The sequence below is a fragment of the Oncorhynchus gorbuscha genome, linkage group LG03, assembly GCF_021184085.1.
Source record: "Oncorhynchus gorbuscha isolate QuinsamMale2020 ecotype Even-year linkage group LG03, OgorEven_v1.0, whole genome shotgun sequence".
Lineage (NCBI taxonomy): Eukaryota > Metazoa > Chordata > Actinopteri > Salmoniformes > Salmonidae > Oncorhynchus > Oncorhynchus gorbuscha.
The window spans coordinates 83,879,053-83,891,275 of record NC_060175.1 but is presented as its reverse complement, the minus strand read 5'-3'; the positions used below and the strand labels follow the sequence as shown (position 1 = coordinate 83,891,275).

The following is a 12,223-nucleotide window of genomic DNA, read 5'->3' as shown; positions in this document are numbered from 1 at the left end:
CGTCAACAGTGAAGAGGGGACTGCGGGATGCTGGCCTTCTAGGCAGAGTTGCAATGAAAAAGCACGTGGCATGGCGTTGAAAAATGGAGTGATGGTCTTCCTTCTTCAAGATCCCTTTTACCCTGTACAAATCTCCCACTTTAACACCACCAAAGCACCCCCAGACCATCACATTGCCTCCATCATGTTTGACAGATGGTTCACTCCTCCAGCATCTTTTCATTTTTTCTGCATCTCGTGAATGTTCTTCTTTGTGATCCGAACACATCAAACTTCGATTCGTCTGTCCGTAACACTTTTTTCCAATCTTCCTCTGTCCAGTGTCTGTGTTCTTTTGCCCATCTTAATCTTTTATTTTTATTGGCCAGTCTGAGATATGGCTTTTTCTTCGCAACTCTGTCTAGAAGGCCAGCATCCCGGAGTCACCTCTTCACTGTTGACGTTGAGACGGGTGTTTTGCGGGTACTAATTAATTAAGCTGCCAGTTGAGGACTTGTGAGGCGTCCGTTTCTCAAACTAGACACTCTAATGTACTTGTCTCTTGCTCAGTTGTGCCCCGGGGCCTACACTAGCATAGTGTAGGTGGAGCCATATTACAGTCTTGAAACACTAGATTGCTGATGGAATGATGATGCTGGTCCACGTCTCACAAAGACAATGGTTGGAACCAAAAATCTCAAATTTTGAAAGACAGATTTCCACCGATCTAATGCCCATTGCCCGTGTTTTGCACTTGATGGTTCTTGCAACTGCACTTAAACTTTGAAAGTTCTTGAAAGTGTACCAGATAGACTGACCTTCATGTCTTAAAGTAATGATGGACTGTCATTTCTCTTTGCTTATTTGACCTGTTCTTGCCATAATATGAACTTGGTCTTTTACCAAACAAGGCTGTCTTCTGTATACCCCCCTACCGTGTTACATCACAACTGATTGGCTCAAACGCATTAGGAAGGAAATACATTCCACAAATCAACTTTTAACATGGCACATTTCCTGCAATGTAGAAAACAGTCAAACTAAAGAAAAGTCCTGGAATAAGTAGGTGTGTCCAAACGTTTGACTGGTACTGTACATATACACCGTCTATATATATTTATATTCCGGACTCTGACATTGCTCGCTCTGGTATTTCTTCATTTCTAGTCATTTTACTTTTTGTATTATACATGTCAAACCAAATTTGATTTGTCGATTGCTTTGTAAAACAACAGGTGTATAATAACTGTGAAATGCTTACTTACTAACAATGCAGAGACACAAATAGAAAGATAATAAGAAGAGGAATAAATAAACAATGAGTAATGATAACTTGGCTATACACACCAGTACCGAGTGGATGTGCAGGGATACGAGGTAATTGAGGTAGACATGTACATATAGGGAGGGTAACGTGACTAAGCAACAAGATAGATAATATGCAATAGCAGCAGCGCATGTTAGGAGTCAAAAGAGTTAGTGCAAAGAGAGTTCAATGCAGATAGTCTAGGTAGCTATTTGTATTGTTATAGTTAGATATTACCACACCACTGAAGCTAGGAACATAAGCATTTTGCTGCACCCTTCATAGCATCTGCAAATCTATGTACGAGGGCAAAACATTATTTGCATATATAGTGACTTTGGAAAGTATTCAGACCTCTGACTTTTTCCACATTTTGTTAGTTACAGCTAGTAATGCACCGATACTGATATCTTCCTTGCCAAAGACTATGCGGCCTTTGAAGCATTCTAGTACAGTTAAATAGTTAGCACACACACATGGACACAGCGCAGTCTAAGGCACTGCATCTCAGTGCAATAGGTTCAAATCCAGGCTGTAGCTAGTTAAATAAAGGACACACACGCACGCACGCACGCGCACCCCCCCCCAACAAAAAAAATAGTTATTTTGTTGGCATTTACATATATTACACCAATACACTGTCCCCATTACCAGTAAAACAAAATCAAAACCGATTTCCTTCACTTACTTGCTGTGCTGTTTCGTTGTTTATTTGTTCAGTCGTTTCATTCTCAATCAGGACCTCTAAGGAACGCTGTTTGGGTATTTGTGTTTTAAAAAAAGATACACGTCAAATAACACTATTTAAGTATCAAATAAGCTTGTTGACCAATCAGGACCTGAATATGACTGCACGTCACATAATTTTTAACGTAGTTATTACACATTGATTACACTATCACTCATATTTCATATGTCATAACGATTCATCAATATGTTGCTATGATGCTGGTAAAGTTGTCTCGCGCACCTACAGTGCTGGCCATAAAAAAAAGCTAGCTAGCTCATGGATGCAAACAATGTTCTTCCCCAAAAACATAGCAACACGACACTTGTTTCAGTAGCTATAGTTAGCTAGCTAACTATACAGCTAGGTGTCATCTAAAAGAACCCTCATATGTAAAGACAATTCTTATTTGATTAATGGTGGTCGGACCCATCTATGTGAAGCTAGCCACAATAAGGATTAGCCACAATAGTGAACTTTGCGGTTAGGCTTCAAAATAAAAGTATGGAAAAATTCTACTATTTGTATTAATTTGCATCACTGTCAATGACATACATTTATTTTGAAACCGCAAATTCCACTACTGTGCCTAATCCTTATTGTGGCTAGCTTCACAACACATAAACCGGTCCGGTCGAGCCTCACTAGCCAGATGAAGCTAGCTGGCTGCTTATAATGTTAGCTTTGGGCAACAGAGTTAAGTAGCTAGCTAGCTATTTATTTTCATGAACTGAAGTTCTATTTCAAAAGGCAAACAAATGGAAACCTAGCAAATACTTACCTCACAAGGATTCCTAAATCATTGCTCAGAATAATGAAAATAACTGCAGTTTCTACTGGTCATTGTTGTCAGGCTGGTTGTATCGGTGCTAACAAGGTACCAAGCTAAAGCTAGCTACCCCAGAAGCTGCGGTCAAACAAATGATGCTTTATTGCCAACACAATAATGTAAACACATCCTTTGTGGCCGATGTTGGCGTGTTTGCAGACTTTCTTGTACAGCTTTGACAGTGCTACTGTATCTTTTTTGACACAAAGACCCAAACGGCATTCCATATAATGCATGACATTTGAAAAATAGCGCACTTGGTAGTGTGTATCGGTGCTCGACCAGTCGGCGAAAGCCAACATCACCCATGACAGAGAATGGTTGATTGTCAAGGGCAATGAATTCCATTATCTTGACTTTAATGGATTTCACCTTTGAGTTGTCTCGCTGAAATGTTCTTACTCTTTCAAATGACTGCTCAATTTGTTGACTGCTCGATCCACACAGCCGACATTGTGGGCTAGGTTAGGAATGCTGTGTTGCACGTGTAGTGCAACATTTTACGTGACATCATTACGTCATGTACCTACGTTATATAGGTATGCACCGTAGCTTTGACATCGTTGTTAAACTCGACATTGGGCCGATACCGATGTTGGCATTTTTAGCTAATATCGTCTGATTCCGATATGTTCACCAATATTTTGTGCATCCCTAGTTACAGCCTTATTCTAAAATAGATTTTAAAATATATATATATATCCTCAGCAATCTACACACAATAACACAACATACTGACAAAGTGAAAACAGGTTTTTTGAAATGTTGCATAAGTATTCAGACCCTTTGCTATGAGACTCCAAATTGAGCTTCGGTGGATCCTGTTTCCATTGATCATCCTTGACATGTTTCTACAACTTGATTGGAGTCCACCTGTGGTAAATTATATTGATTGGACATGATTTAGAAAGACACACATCCATCTATATAAGGTCCCACAGTTGAAAGTGCATGTCAGAGCAAAAACCAAGCCATGAGGTTGAAGGAATTTTCCGTAGAGCTCCTAGACAGGATTGTGTATCAGTACAGATCTGAGAAAGGGTTCCAAAATATGTCTGCAGCATTGAAGGTCCCCAAGAACACAATGGCCTCCATCATTATTAAATGGAAGAAGTTTGGAACCACCAAGACTCTTCCTAGAGCTGGCCACCCCAGCCAAACTGAGCAAATCGGGGCAGAAGGGCCTTAGTCAGGGAGGTGACCAAGAACCCGATGGTCACTCTGACAGAGCTCCAGAGTTCTTCTGTGGAGATGGGAGAACTATCCAGAAGGACAACCATCTCTGCAGCACTACACCAATCAGGCCTTTATGGTAGAGTGGCCAGACGGAAGTCACTCCTCCGTAAAAGGCACATGACAGCCCGCTTAGAGTTTGCCAAAAGGCACCTGAAGACTCAGGCCATGAGATATAAGATTATCTGGTCTGATGAAACCAAGATTGAACTCTTTGGCCTGAAAGCATCATGTCTAGAGAAAACCTGGCACCATCCCTACGGTGAAGCATGGTGGTGGCAGTATCATGCTGTGGGGATGTTTTAACAGCAGAGACTGGATGAACGAAGCAAAGTACAGAGAGATCCTTGATAAAAACCTGCTCTAGAGCTGGGGCGAAGGTTCACCTTCCAACAGGACAACAACCCTAAGCAAACAGCCAAGAAAATGCAGGAGTGGCTTCGGGGCAAGTCTGAATGTCCTTGAGTGGCCCAGCCACTTGAACTTGAACCTGATCAAACATCTCTGGAAAGACCTGAAAATAGCTGTGCAGCAACGCTCCCCATCCAACCTGACAGAGCTTGAGAGGATCTGCAAAGAACTACAGGTGTGCCAAGCTTGTGGCGTCCTACCCAAGAAGACTCAATTCTGTAAATCAATGCCAAAGGTGCCTCAACAAGGGACTGAGTAAAGGGTCCGAATACTTACGGAAATGTGATATTTATATTTTTATTTTTAAGAAATTAGCAAACATTTCTCTAAACATGTTTTTGCTTTGCCATTATGGGGTAGTGTGTGTAGATTGATGAGGGGGGAGGACAATTGAAATCAATGTTAGAATAAGGCTGTAACGTAACAAAATGTGAAAAGTCAAGGGGTCTGAATACTTTCCAAAGGCACTGTATGTCCTTGGTGTATTATTGTGACCAGTCACCTACTCTGGTTGATGAGGCTGTACATTCAGGTCTCAAAACCCACTTACTTATGTGAAACAGATTTATCATCAGCTATTACATTTTTTCTGTTATGTTGGGTCATAAAGAATTGAGCAGGACTGAAACGTGGAGGTGGTAAATTAGCTTACTTTCTTTCTTGGGGCTGGTGGGTGGAGGTGGTTTGAGGTCTGCTGTTTGGTTGGCAGGACCTGCTCCCCTCATCCTCTGGAGAACATCCTCTGACAGCTGAACACAACAGTGACGAGAGGGAAGATTAGCATTAAGGCTAACATATCCCAAAAACCCTTGGGATATGTCACGTTGTGTCAGCTAATCCAGTTTATCATATTAAAAGGCTAATTGATCATTAGAAAACCCTTTTGCAATTATGTTAGCACAGCTGAAAACTGTTGTCTGTCCTGATTAAAGAAGCAATAAAACTGGCCTTCTTTAGACTAGTTGAGTATCTGGAGCATCAGCATTTGTGGGTTTCAAGTACAGGCTCAAAATGGGCAAAAACAAAGAAATTCCTTCTGAAACTCATCAGTCTATTCTTGTTCTGAGAAAAGAAGGCTATTTCATACGATAAATTGCCAAGAAACTGAAGATCTCATACAACGCTGTGTACTACTCCCTTCACAGAACAGCACAAACTGGTTCTAACCAGAATAGAAAGAGGAGTGGGAGGCCCTGGTGCACAACTGAGCAAGAGGAAAAGTACATTAGAGTATCTAGTCTGAGAAACAGACGCCTCACAAGTCCTCAACTGGCAGCTTTATTCAATAATACCTGCAAAACACCAGTCTCAACGTCAACAGTGAAGAGGCGACTCCGGGATGCTGGCCTTCTAGGCAGAGTTCCTCTGTCCAGTGTCTGTGTACTTTAGCCCATCTTAATCTTTTATTTTTTACTGGACAGTCTGAGATATGGCTTTATCTTTGCAACTCTGCCTAGAACGCCAGCATCTTGGAGTCACCTCTTCACTGTTGACGTTGAGACTGGTGTTTTTCGGATCAGGACACGCAGGTTGAAATATCAAAATGAACTCTGAACCAACTATATTAATTTGGGGACAGGTTGAAAAGCATTTCAATATTTATAGAAATTTTAGCTAGCTAATTTGTCCTGGGATATAAACATTGGGTTCTTAATTTACCAGAAATACACAAGGTCATCTACTCAAGCTAGATAGCTAGCTTGAGCTTGCTAGCTAATTTGTCCTTGGATATAAACATCGGTTGTTATTTTACCTGAAATGCCTGAAATGTCCTTTTTTCTTGGAATTTTGACCCATTTTGAGTCACACTAAAGTGTATGTCCTCTACTCCAAGAATAAATACACAGATAAAAGGGGACGTTTACAGTTAGTTTGTTTCTAGAAATCTCTCCTCTGTCAGTTTTCTTCTGTGGACTTCATATGGCGGTTGGCAACCAACTTTTAAGGTGCATTATCACCACCAACTGGACTGGAGCGTGGACCTCAGTTCATCTTTCAATCACCCATGTGGGTATATGCTCCTAAAAACCAATGGGATGGGAGAAGCAGGACTTTCAGCGCGTCAAGCATAAAAAAAACAAAAAACTATTTTAGCGCCTGACTACGCAGCCGCTCGTTGATGCGCGCGAGCAGTCTGGATGTAATTATTAAATGACATGCATGTCTAAATGTATTTTGCCACGATCGCGTTACATTGTGACCAGACCGCACTCACGCGGGCGTCATCGCACACATGTTGATTTTGTCCACCCACACCAGACGCGATCAGGACATGCAGGTTGAAAAATCTAAATAAACTCTGAACCAACTATATTAATTTGGGGATAGGTTAAAAAGCATAGTAGTGCGTACGGCCCAGTACATCACTGGGGCTAAGCTGCCTGCCATCCAGGACCTCTATACCAGGCGGTGTCAGAGGAAGGACCTAAAAATTGTCAAAGACCCCAGCCACCCCAGTCAAATCAAATCAAATTTTATTTGTCACATACACATGGTTAGCAGATGTTAATGCGAGTGTAGCGAAATGCTTGTGCTTCTAGTTCCGACAATGCAGTAATATCCAACGAGTAATCAAACCTAACAATTTCACAACAACTACCTTATACACACAAGTGTAAAGGGATGAAGAATATGTACATGAAAATATATGAATGAGTGATGGTACAGAACGGCATAGGCAAGATGCAGTAGATGGTATCGAGTACAGTATAGACATATGAAATGAGTAATGTAGGGTATGTAAACATATAAAAGTGGCTAGTGATACATGTATTACATAAAGATGGCAAGATGCAGTAGATGGTATAGAGTACAGTATATACATATGGGATGAGTAATGTAGGGTATATAAACATAATATTAAGTGGCAATGTTTAAAGTGGCTAGTGATACATTTTTTACATCAATTTTTCCATTATTAAAGTGGCTGGAGTTGAGTCAGTATGTTAGCAGCAGCCACTCAATGTTAGTGGTGGCTGTTTAACAGTCTGATGGCCTTGAGATACAAGCTGTTTTTCAGTCTCTCGGTCCCATTACCACTACCAGTCCAGTGGTAATGCACCTTAAAGGTGGTTGCCAACTGCCATATAAATTCTAAAGAAGCCTGAAGTGGGAGAGATTATTAGAAACAAACTTGGTTTACTATTTTATCTGTGGATTAACTGTCGGAGTAGAGGACCTTGTGCATTTCCGGTAGAATAACAACCCAATGTTTATATCCCAGGACAAATTAGCTAGCGAAATTGGCATACATGTTTAAATGATTTATAACCTGTCCCCAAATTAATATAGTTGGTTCAGAGTTCGTTTTGATATTTCAACCTACGTGTCCTGATCGCGTCTGGACAAGAGCAACATTCGCGCGAGTGGTCTGGTCAGCATGATCCTGCCTGCCTGCCTGCCTGCCTAGTCACTAGCTGGCTACCATACCCAATCGGCTTATAGTGTAAACCACGAGAACAGTAGGCCTCGAGATTATGTCTAGTTAGCTAACATGCATTGCTGTGATGACAGGTTTCTTGTCCTGCATACACCCGCCTAAATGGATCATTTTATATGACCACGTATGTCCTAGCTAGGTAACGTTATTAACCTCGCCCAGTTCATACGAGGTGACAGAAATAGGGGTGGCATCGCTGCGCTAGTCTGGCAACATCACTCACTACATGTAGCTAGCATCCTTTCACAGCCATTGGACCAAATACTATTGTACCAGTTAGACAAAAAGCTATTGAATTGAAACATTCGTCTCACGCTGGTGACACATTTGAACGCCACCTTGCTAACGTTAGTGTAACTAGCTAGCTAGCTAGATATAATTATGACAGCAGCCAAGAATGTTACCTTTACTCCACGAAGAACCCTTACTCTGTCCTCATCATCCACTCCAAAAGACACTTTCCTGGTCGCACCTTGACCAGATCCCATCTCTATCGTCCAAATATTCTTCCAAATGGTAGAAAAGGGTGTTCACTTCCCCACTGTGTTGACAGCTATTTTTGACAGATTGAATCTCTATACGAGAACGAATCATACGAATTTGAATATAAATGGTTGGTTTGTATATTCTCGTACGCCATAGGACGATAATGTGATGTGATCCAATGGAATTTGTGGACGTTCGAGGTGCTACCGAAAGGTTAAGGGGAAATGTAGTTTAATTTGTTTTAATGCGATTTTCGACGTCATATGTCAGTAGAGGGCACTGTGCACAAAGTTTTGCAAAATGAATGTAAACTTGTGTCCGAATTTTGGGAAAACCTTGCAAAGTACTTACTTACCATTATGAACACTGCCTATAATTTTAACATAAAATATATAATATGTTAATATTGCAATGATAACAAAACCACTGAAATGAATGTTATTTTTTAAAATTCTTGTTGCCAAATACTTTATACACAAACAAAAATGTCAAAATTCTATACCAAAATTACCAATTTTTCTGATTGAATTGAATCATCTTATTAAAACACTAACCCTAGTGAATAACAAAAAGAATATCATCTTCATGAATCATTATAATAAGATATTTTCAGAGTGAATATAATTGTTTATTTATTTGTATTTATATTTTTTTATATGTTTGAGCATTGTTAATACCTGGTTTGGTTTGCTAGACATGTTTGATGTCGCAATGTAAGTTGATTTTTGTATTATGAATAAAATACATTTATTTAAAAAAAAAATATATATATATATATATATATATATATATATATATATATATATATTTTTTTTTTTAATAAAATACGCAAAATACGCAGACCATGAGCTATCAGAACCAATATGTGTTTTGTTGGGCAAGATAGATTGGAAGACAGAAACCAGTGTGTGTACCTACTTAATAATTTTCTATTTATTTAACCTTCATTTTATCAGGGAGTCATTCTGAGACCAAGGTATTTTTTATAGATGAGCCCTAAGTTACATAAATGACAGAAAATACACATGAAAATATAAATACAAAATGCAAGCAGAAAGAAAAACATGGTCATAAAAAACAAACACATTAATCAGCATTAAGGTCCTCAGTCAGCTTTCTGAATTGGCCCAGACAAACAAACAAAAAAACAGAACAAAAAATGTAAGAACATTTTGAAGATTGTTCCACAAATAAGGTGCGAGAAACCTAAAAGCTGATTTCCTAACTCAGTAGAGACAAAAAATAATTTCCAGAGTTAGCCATCCCTGAGACAGGGTGTGGTGATTTGTATGGTACAGTGGGACTTTTTGTAAAAGGGCTTTCATAAGGATGAATGTCTGTTTTGCTTTTCTGAAATCAACAGTGTACATTGAGGCAAACAGGTTAACAATCAAATGTGATTATTCTATATTGGTAGTTTTAGTACATTGTAGCCTTAGGACAATCACCAGCATGTCCCTTTAAGAGATTATTTTTGCCTGCCAGGTTCTTTAGTGTGAGAAATGTATCGTGAACAAAAATATAAACGCAACATATAAATGCAACATTCAAAGATTTTGCTGAGTTACAGTTTATATAAGGAAATCAGTCTATTGAAATAAATTCAGTATTTCACATGACTTGGCAGGGGCGCAGCCATGGGTGGGCCCTGGAGGACATAGGCCAGCCAACTTGGGAGCCAAGAAGACCCCATTGGGGAGCCAGGCCCAGCTAATCCAAATGAGATTTTCTCCACAAATGGGCTTTAATACAGACAGAAATACTCCTCCGTAGATTCTTCATATGGCACACCGGTCAGATGGATGGATGGATTATCTTGACAAAGGATACAATCTAACTAACAGGGATGTAGACAACCATGTGTGGGCCCGGGAGGACATAGGCCAGCCCACTTGGGAGCCAAGAAGACCCCACTGGGGAGCCAGGCCCAACTAATCAGAATGAGATTTTCTCCACAAAGGACTTTATTATGGACAGAAATACTCCTCCGTAGATTCTTCATATGCCACACTTGTCAGATGCATGGATTATCTTGACAAAGGATACAATGCTCACTAACAGGGATGTAAATAACATTTTAGAGAAGTAAGGTTTTTGTGCATATGGAACTATTTTATTTCAAGTCATGAAACATGGGACCAACACATTACATGTTGTGTTTATATTTGTGTTCGAATCAAACCTTATTTGTCACATGCGCGGAATACAACAGGTGTAGACCTTACCGTGAAATGCTTACTTATAAATCCGTAACCAACAATGCAGTTCAACAAATAGAGTTGAGAAGAAATTTACGAAATAAAATAAAATAAAAGCTAACACAATAAAATAACAATAATGAGGCTATATACAGGGGGGTGCCGGTACCGAGTCAATATGCGGGGGTACAGGTTAGTCGAGGTAATTTGTACATGTGGGTAGGGGTAAAGGGACTATGCATAGATAATAAACAGCAGTGTAAAAACAAAGGGGGGGGGGGGGGGGGGGGGGTTAATGTAAATAGTCCGGGTGGCCATTTGATTAATTGTTCAGCAGTCTTATGGCTTGGGGGTAGAAGCTGTTAAGGAGCCTTTTGGTCCTAGACTTGGCGCTCCGGTACCGCTTGCTGTGCGTTAGCAGAGAGAATAGTCTATGACTTTAGTGACTGGAGTCTTTGACAATGTCCAATGTATTTACATTGGTTTGTCAAGATCGATTGGTTGTTCTAATTGAAGATGGGTACAGCATGTGAAAGTGACAACTGTTAATCTGTTTTCACCTTTCAGAGTGGGGCCTCATGGGATGTTATTCCTGGAAAGCTTTGCTAGAGTCATCTCTTTCACACCCTCTGTCCTACTAAGTTACTGACTTCAACATTTGAACTGTGGACATATATCATTTTGCTCATTTAATTTATACAGGTTAAATCTTCTGAAGCTTTGGAAATCTCTTCATAAAAGTTCTACTTAAGTTGTTTTTTGGGGTATCTGTACTTTTTACTTTTACTCCACGAGATTCTTAAGGAAAATATGTACATTTTACAGCCATACATTTTCCCTCACACCCAAAACTACTCGTTACATTTCAAATGCTGAGGCAGGACAGCAATATGGTCCAATTCACACACCTATCAATATAACGCATTGTCATTCCTACTGCCTCTGATCTAGCGAACTCACTAAACACAAATACTGAGTTTGTAAATGATGTCTGAGTGTGCCCCTGTGCCGTCTGGTTTGCTTAATATAAGACATTTGATGTATAGCATTAACTTTTACTTTTTAGTATGACAACTGAAGACTTTTCCCACCACTGTACATGAGTACATTTAAAAACAGATACATTTAGACTTACTCAAGTAGTATTTTACTGTGTGACTTTCCCTTTGACTTAAGTCATTTTCTATTGATGTACTTTATCTTTACTTTTACTCAGGTATGACATCTGTTTTCCGCCACTGTTTATTTGTCAGATAAACATTGAGCATTGTGTCTCCCTTGAAGATCAAGTCTTTCCTCAACAACCACTTTGAACCCATTCACAAAGTACAGTATCATTGCCTTATAGCTGTTTATTGTGTATGAATCCAAAGTGAACTGATTTTCAAATACAATTACAAATCACACATGTTCGTTTCATCTGGTCCCTGAAACAAATACAAATATAAAGTATCCAATATTCACATGTACTTTGGGCCTGGCCTACTATAGTACATTGATGAATAAGTATCAACTCTAAAACAACTCAATATAAAACCACAGAGACGGTCTGAATGAAACAATGCAACACTCATTTTTGGCAGGTAAGATCAAATACAGTCACATCTCTTTACAA

The 12,223-nt window shown here is 39.6% G+C and overlaps 1 protein-coding gene across 2 annotated transcripts in view; it reads right to left on the bottom strand.

Annotated features, from left to right (window-relative positions):
• Nucleotides 1-8,582, bottom strand: part of chchd6a (coiled-coil-helix-coiled-coil-helix domain containing 6a) — a 65,339-nt gene extending 56,757 nt beyond the window's left edge. Inside the window, exons 1-2 of one of the 2 annotated variants that reach the window (XM_046344149.1) lie at nucleotides 8,329-8,582; nucleotides 5,138-5,234 (exon numbers count right to left, since the gene is read on the bottom strand). In XM_046344149.1, the coding sequence (XP_046200105.1) occupies nucleotides 5,138-5,234; nucleotides 8,329-8,412 (181 nt within the window). In that variant the 5' untranslated portion in view covers nucleotides 8,413-8,582. The remainder of the gene's footprint in view (nucleotides 1-5,137; nucleotides 5,235-8,328) is intronic. The other variant, XM_046344150.1, reaches the window with a different exon arrangement.
• Between the last annotated feature and the right edge of the window lie 3,641 nt (nucleotides 8,583-12,223).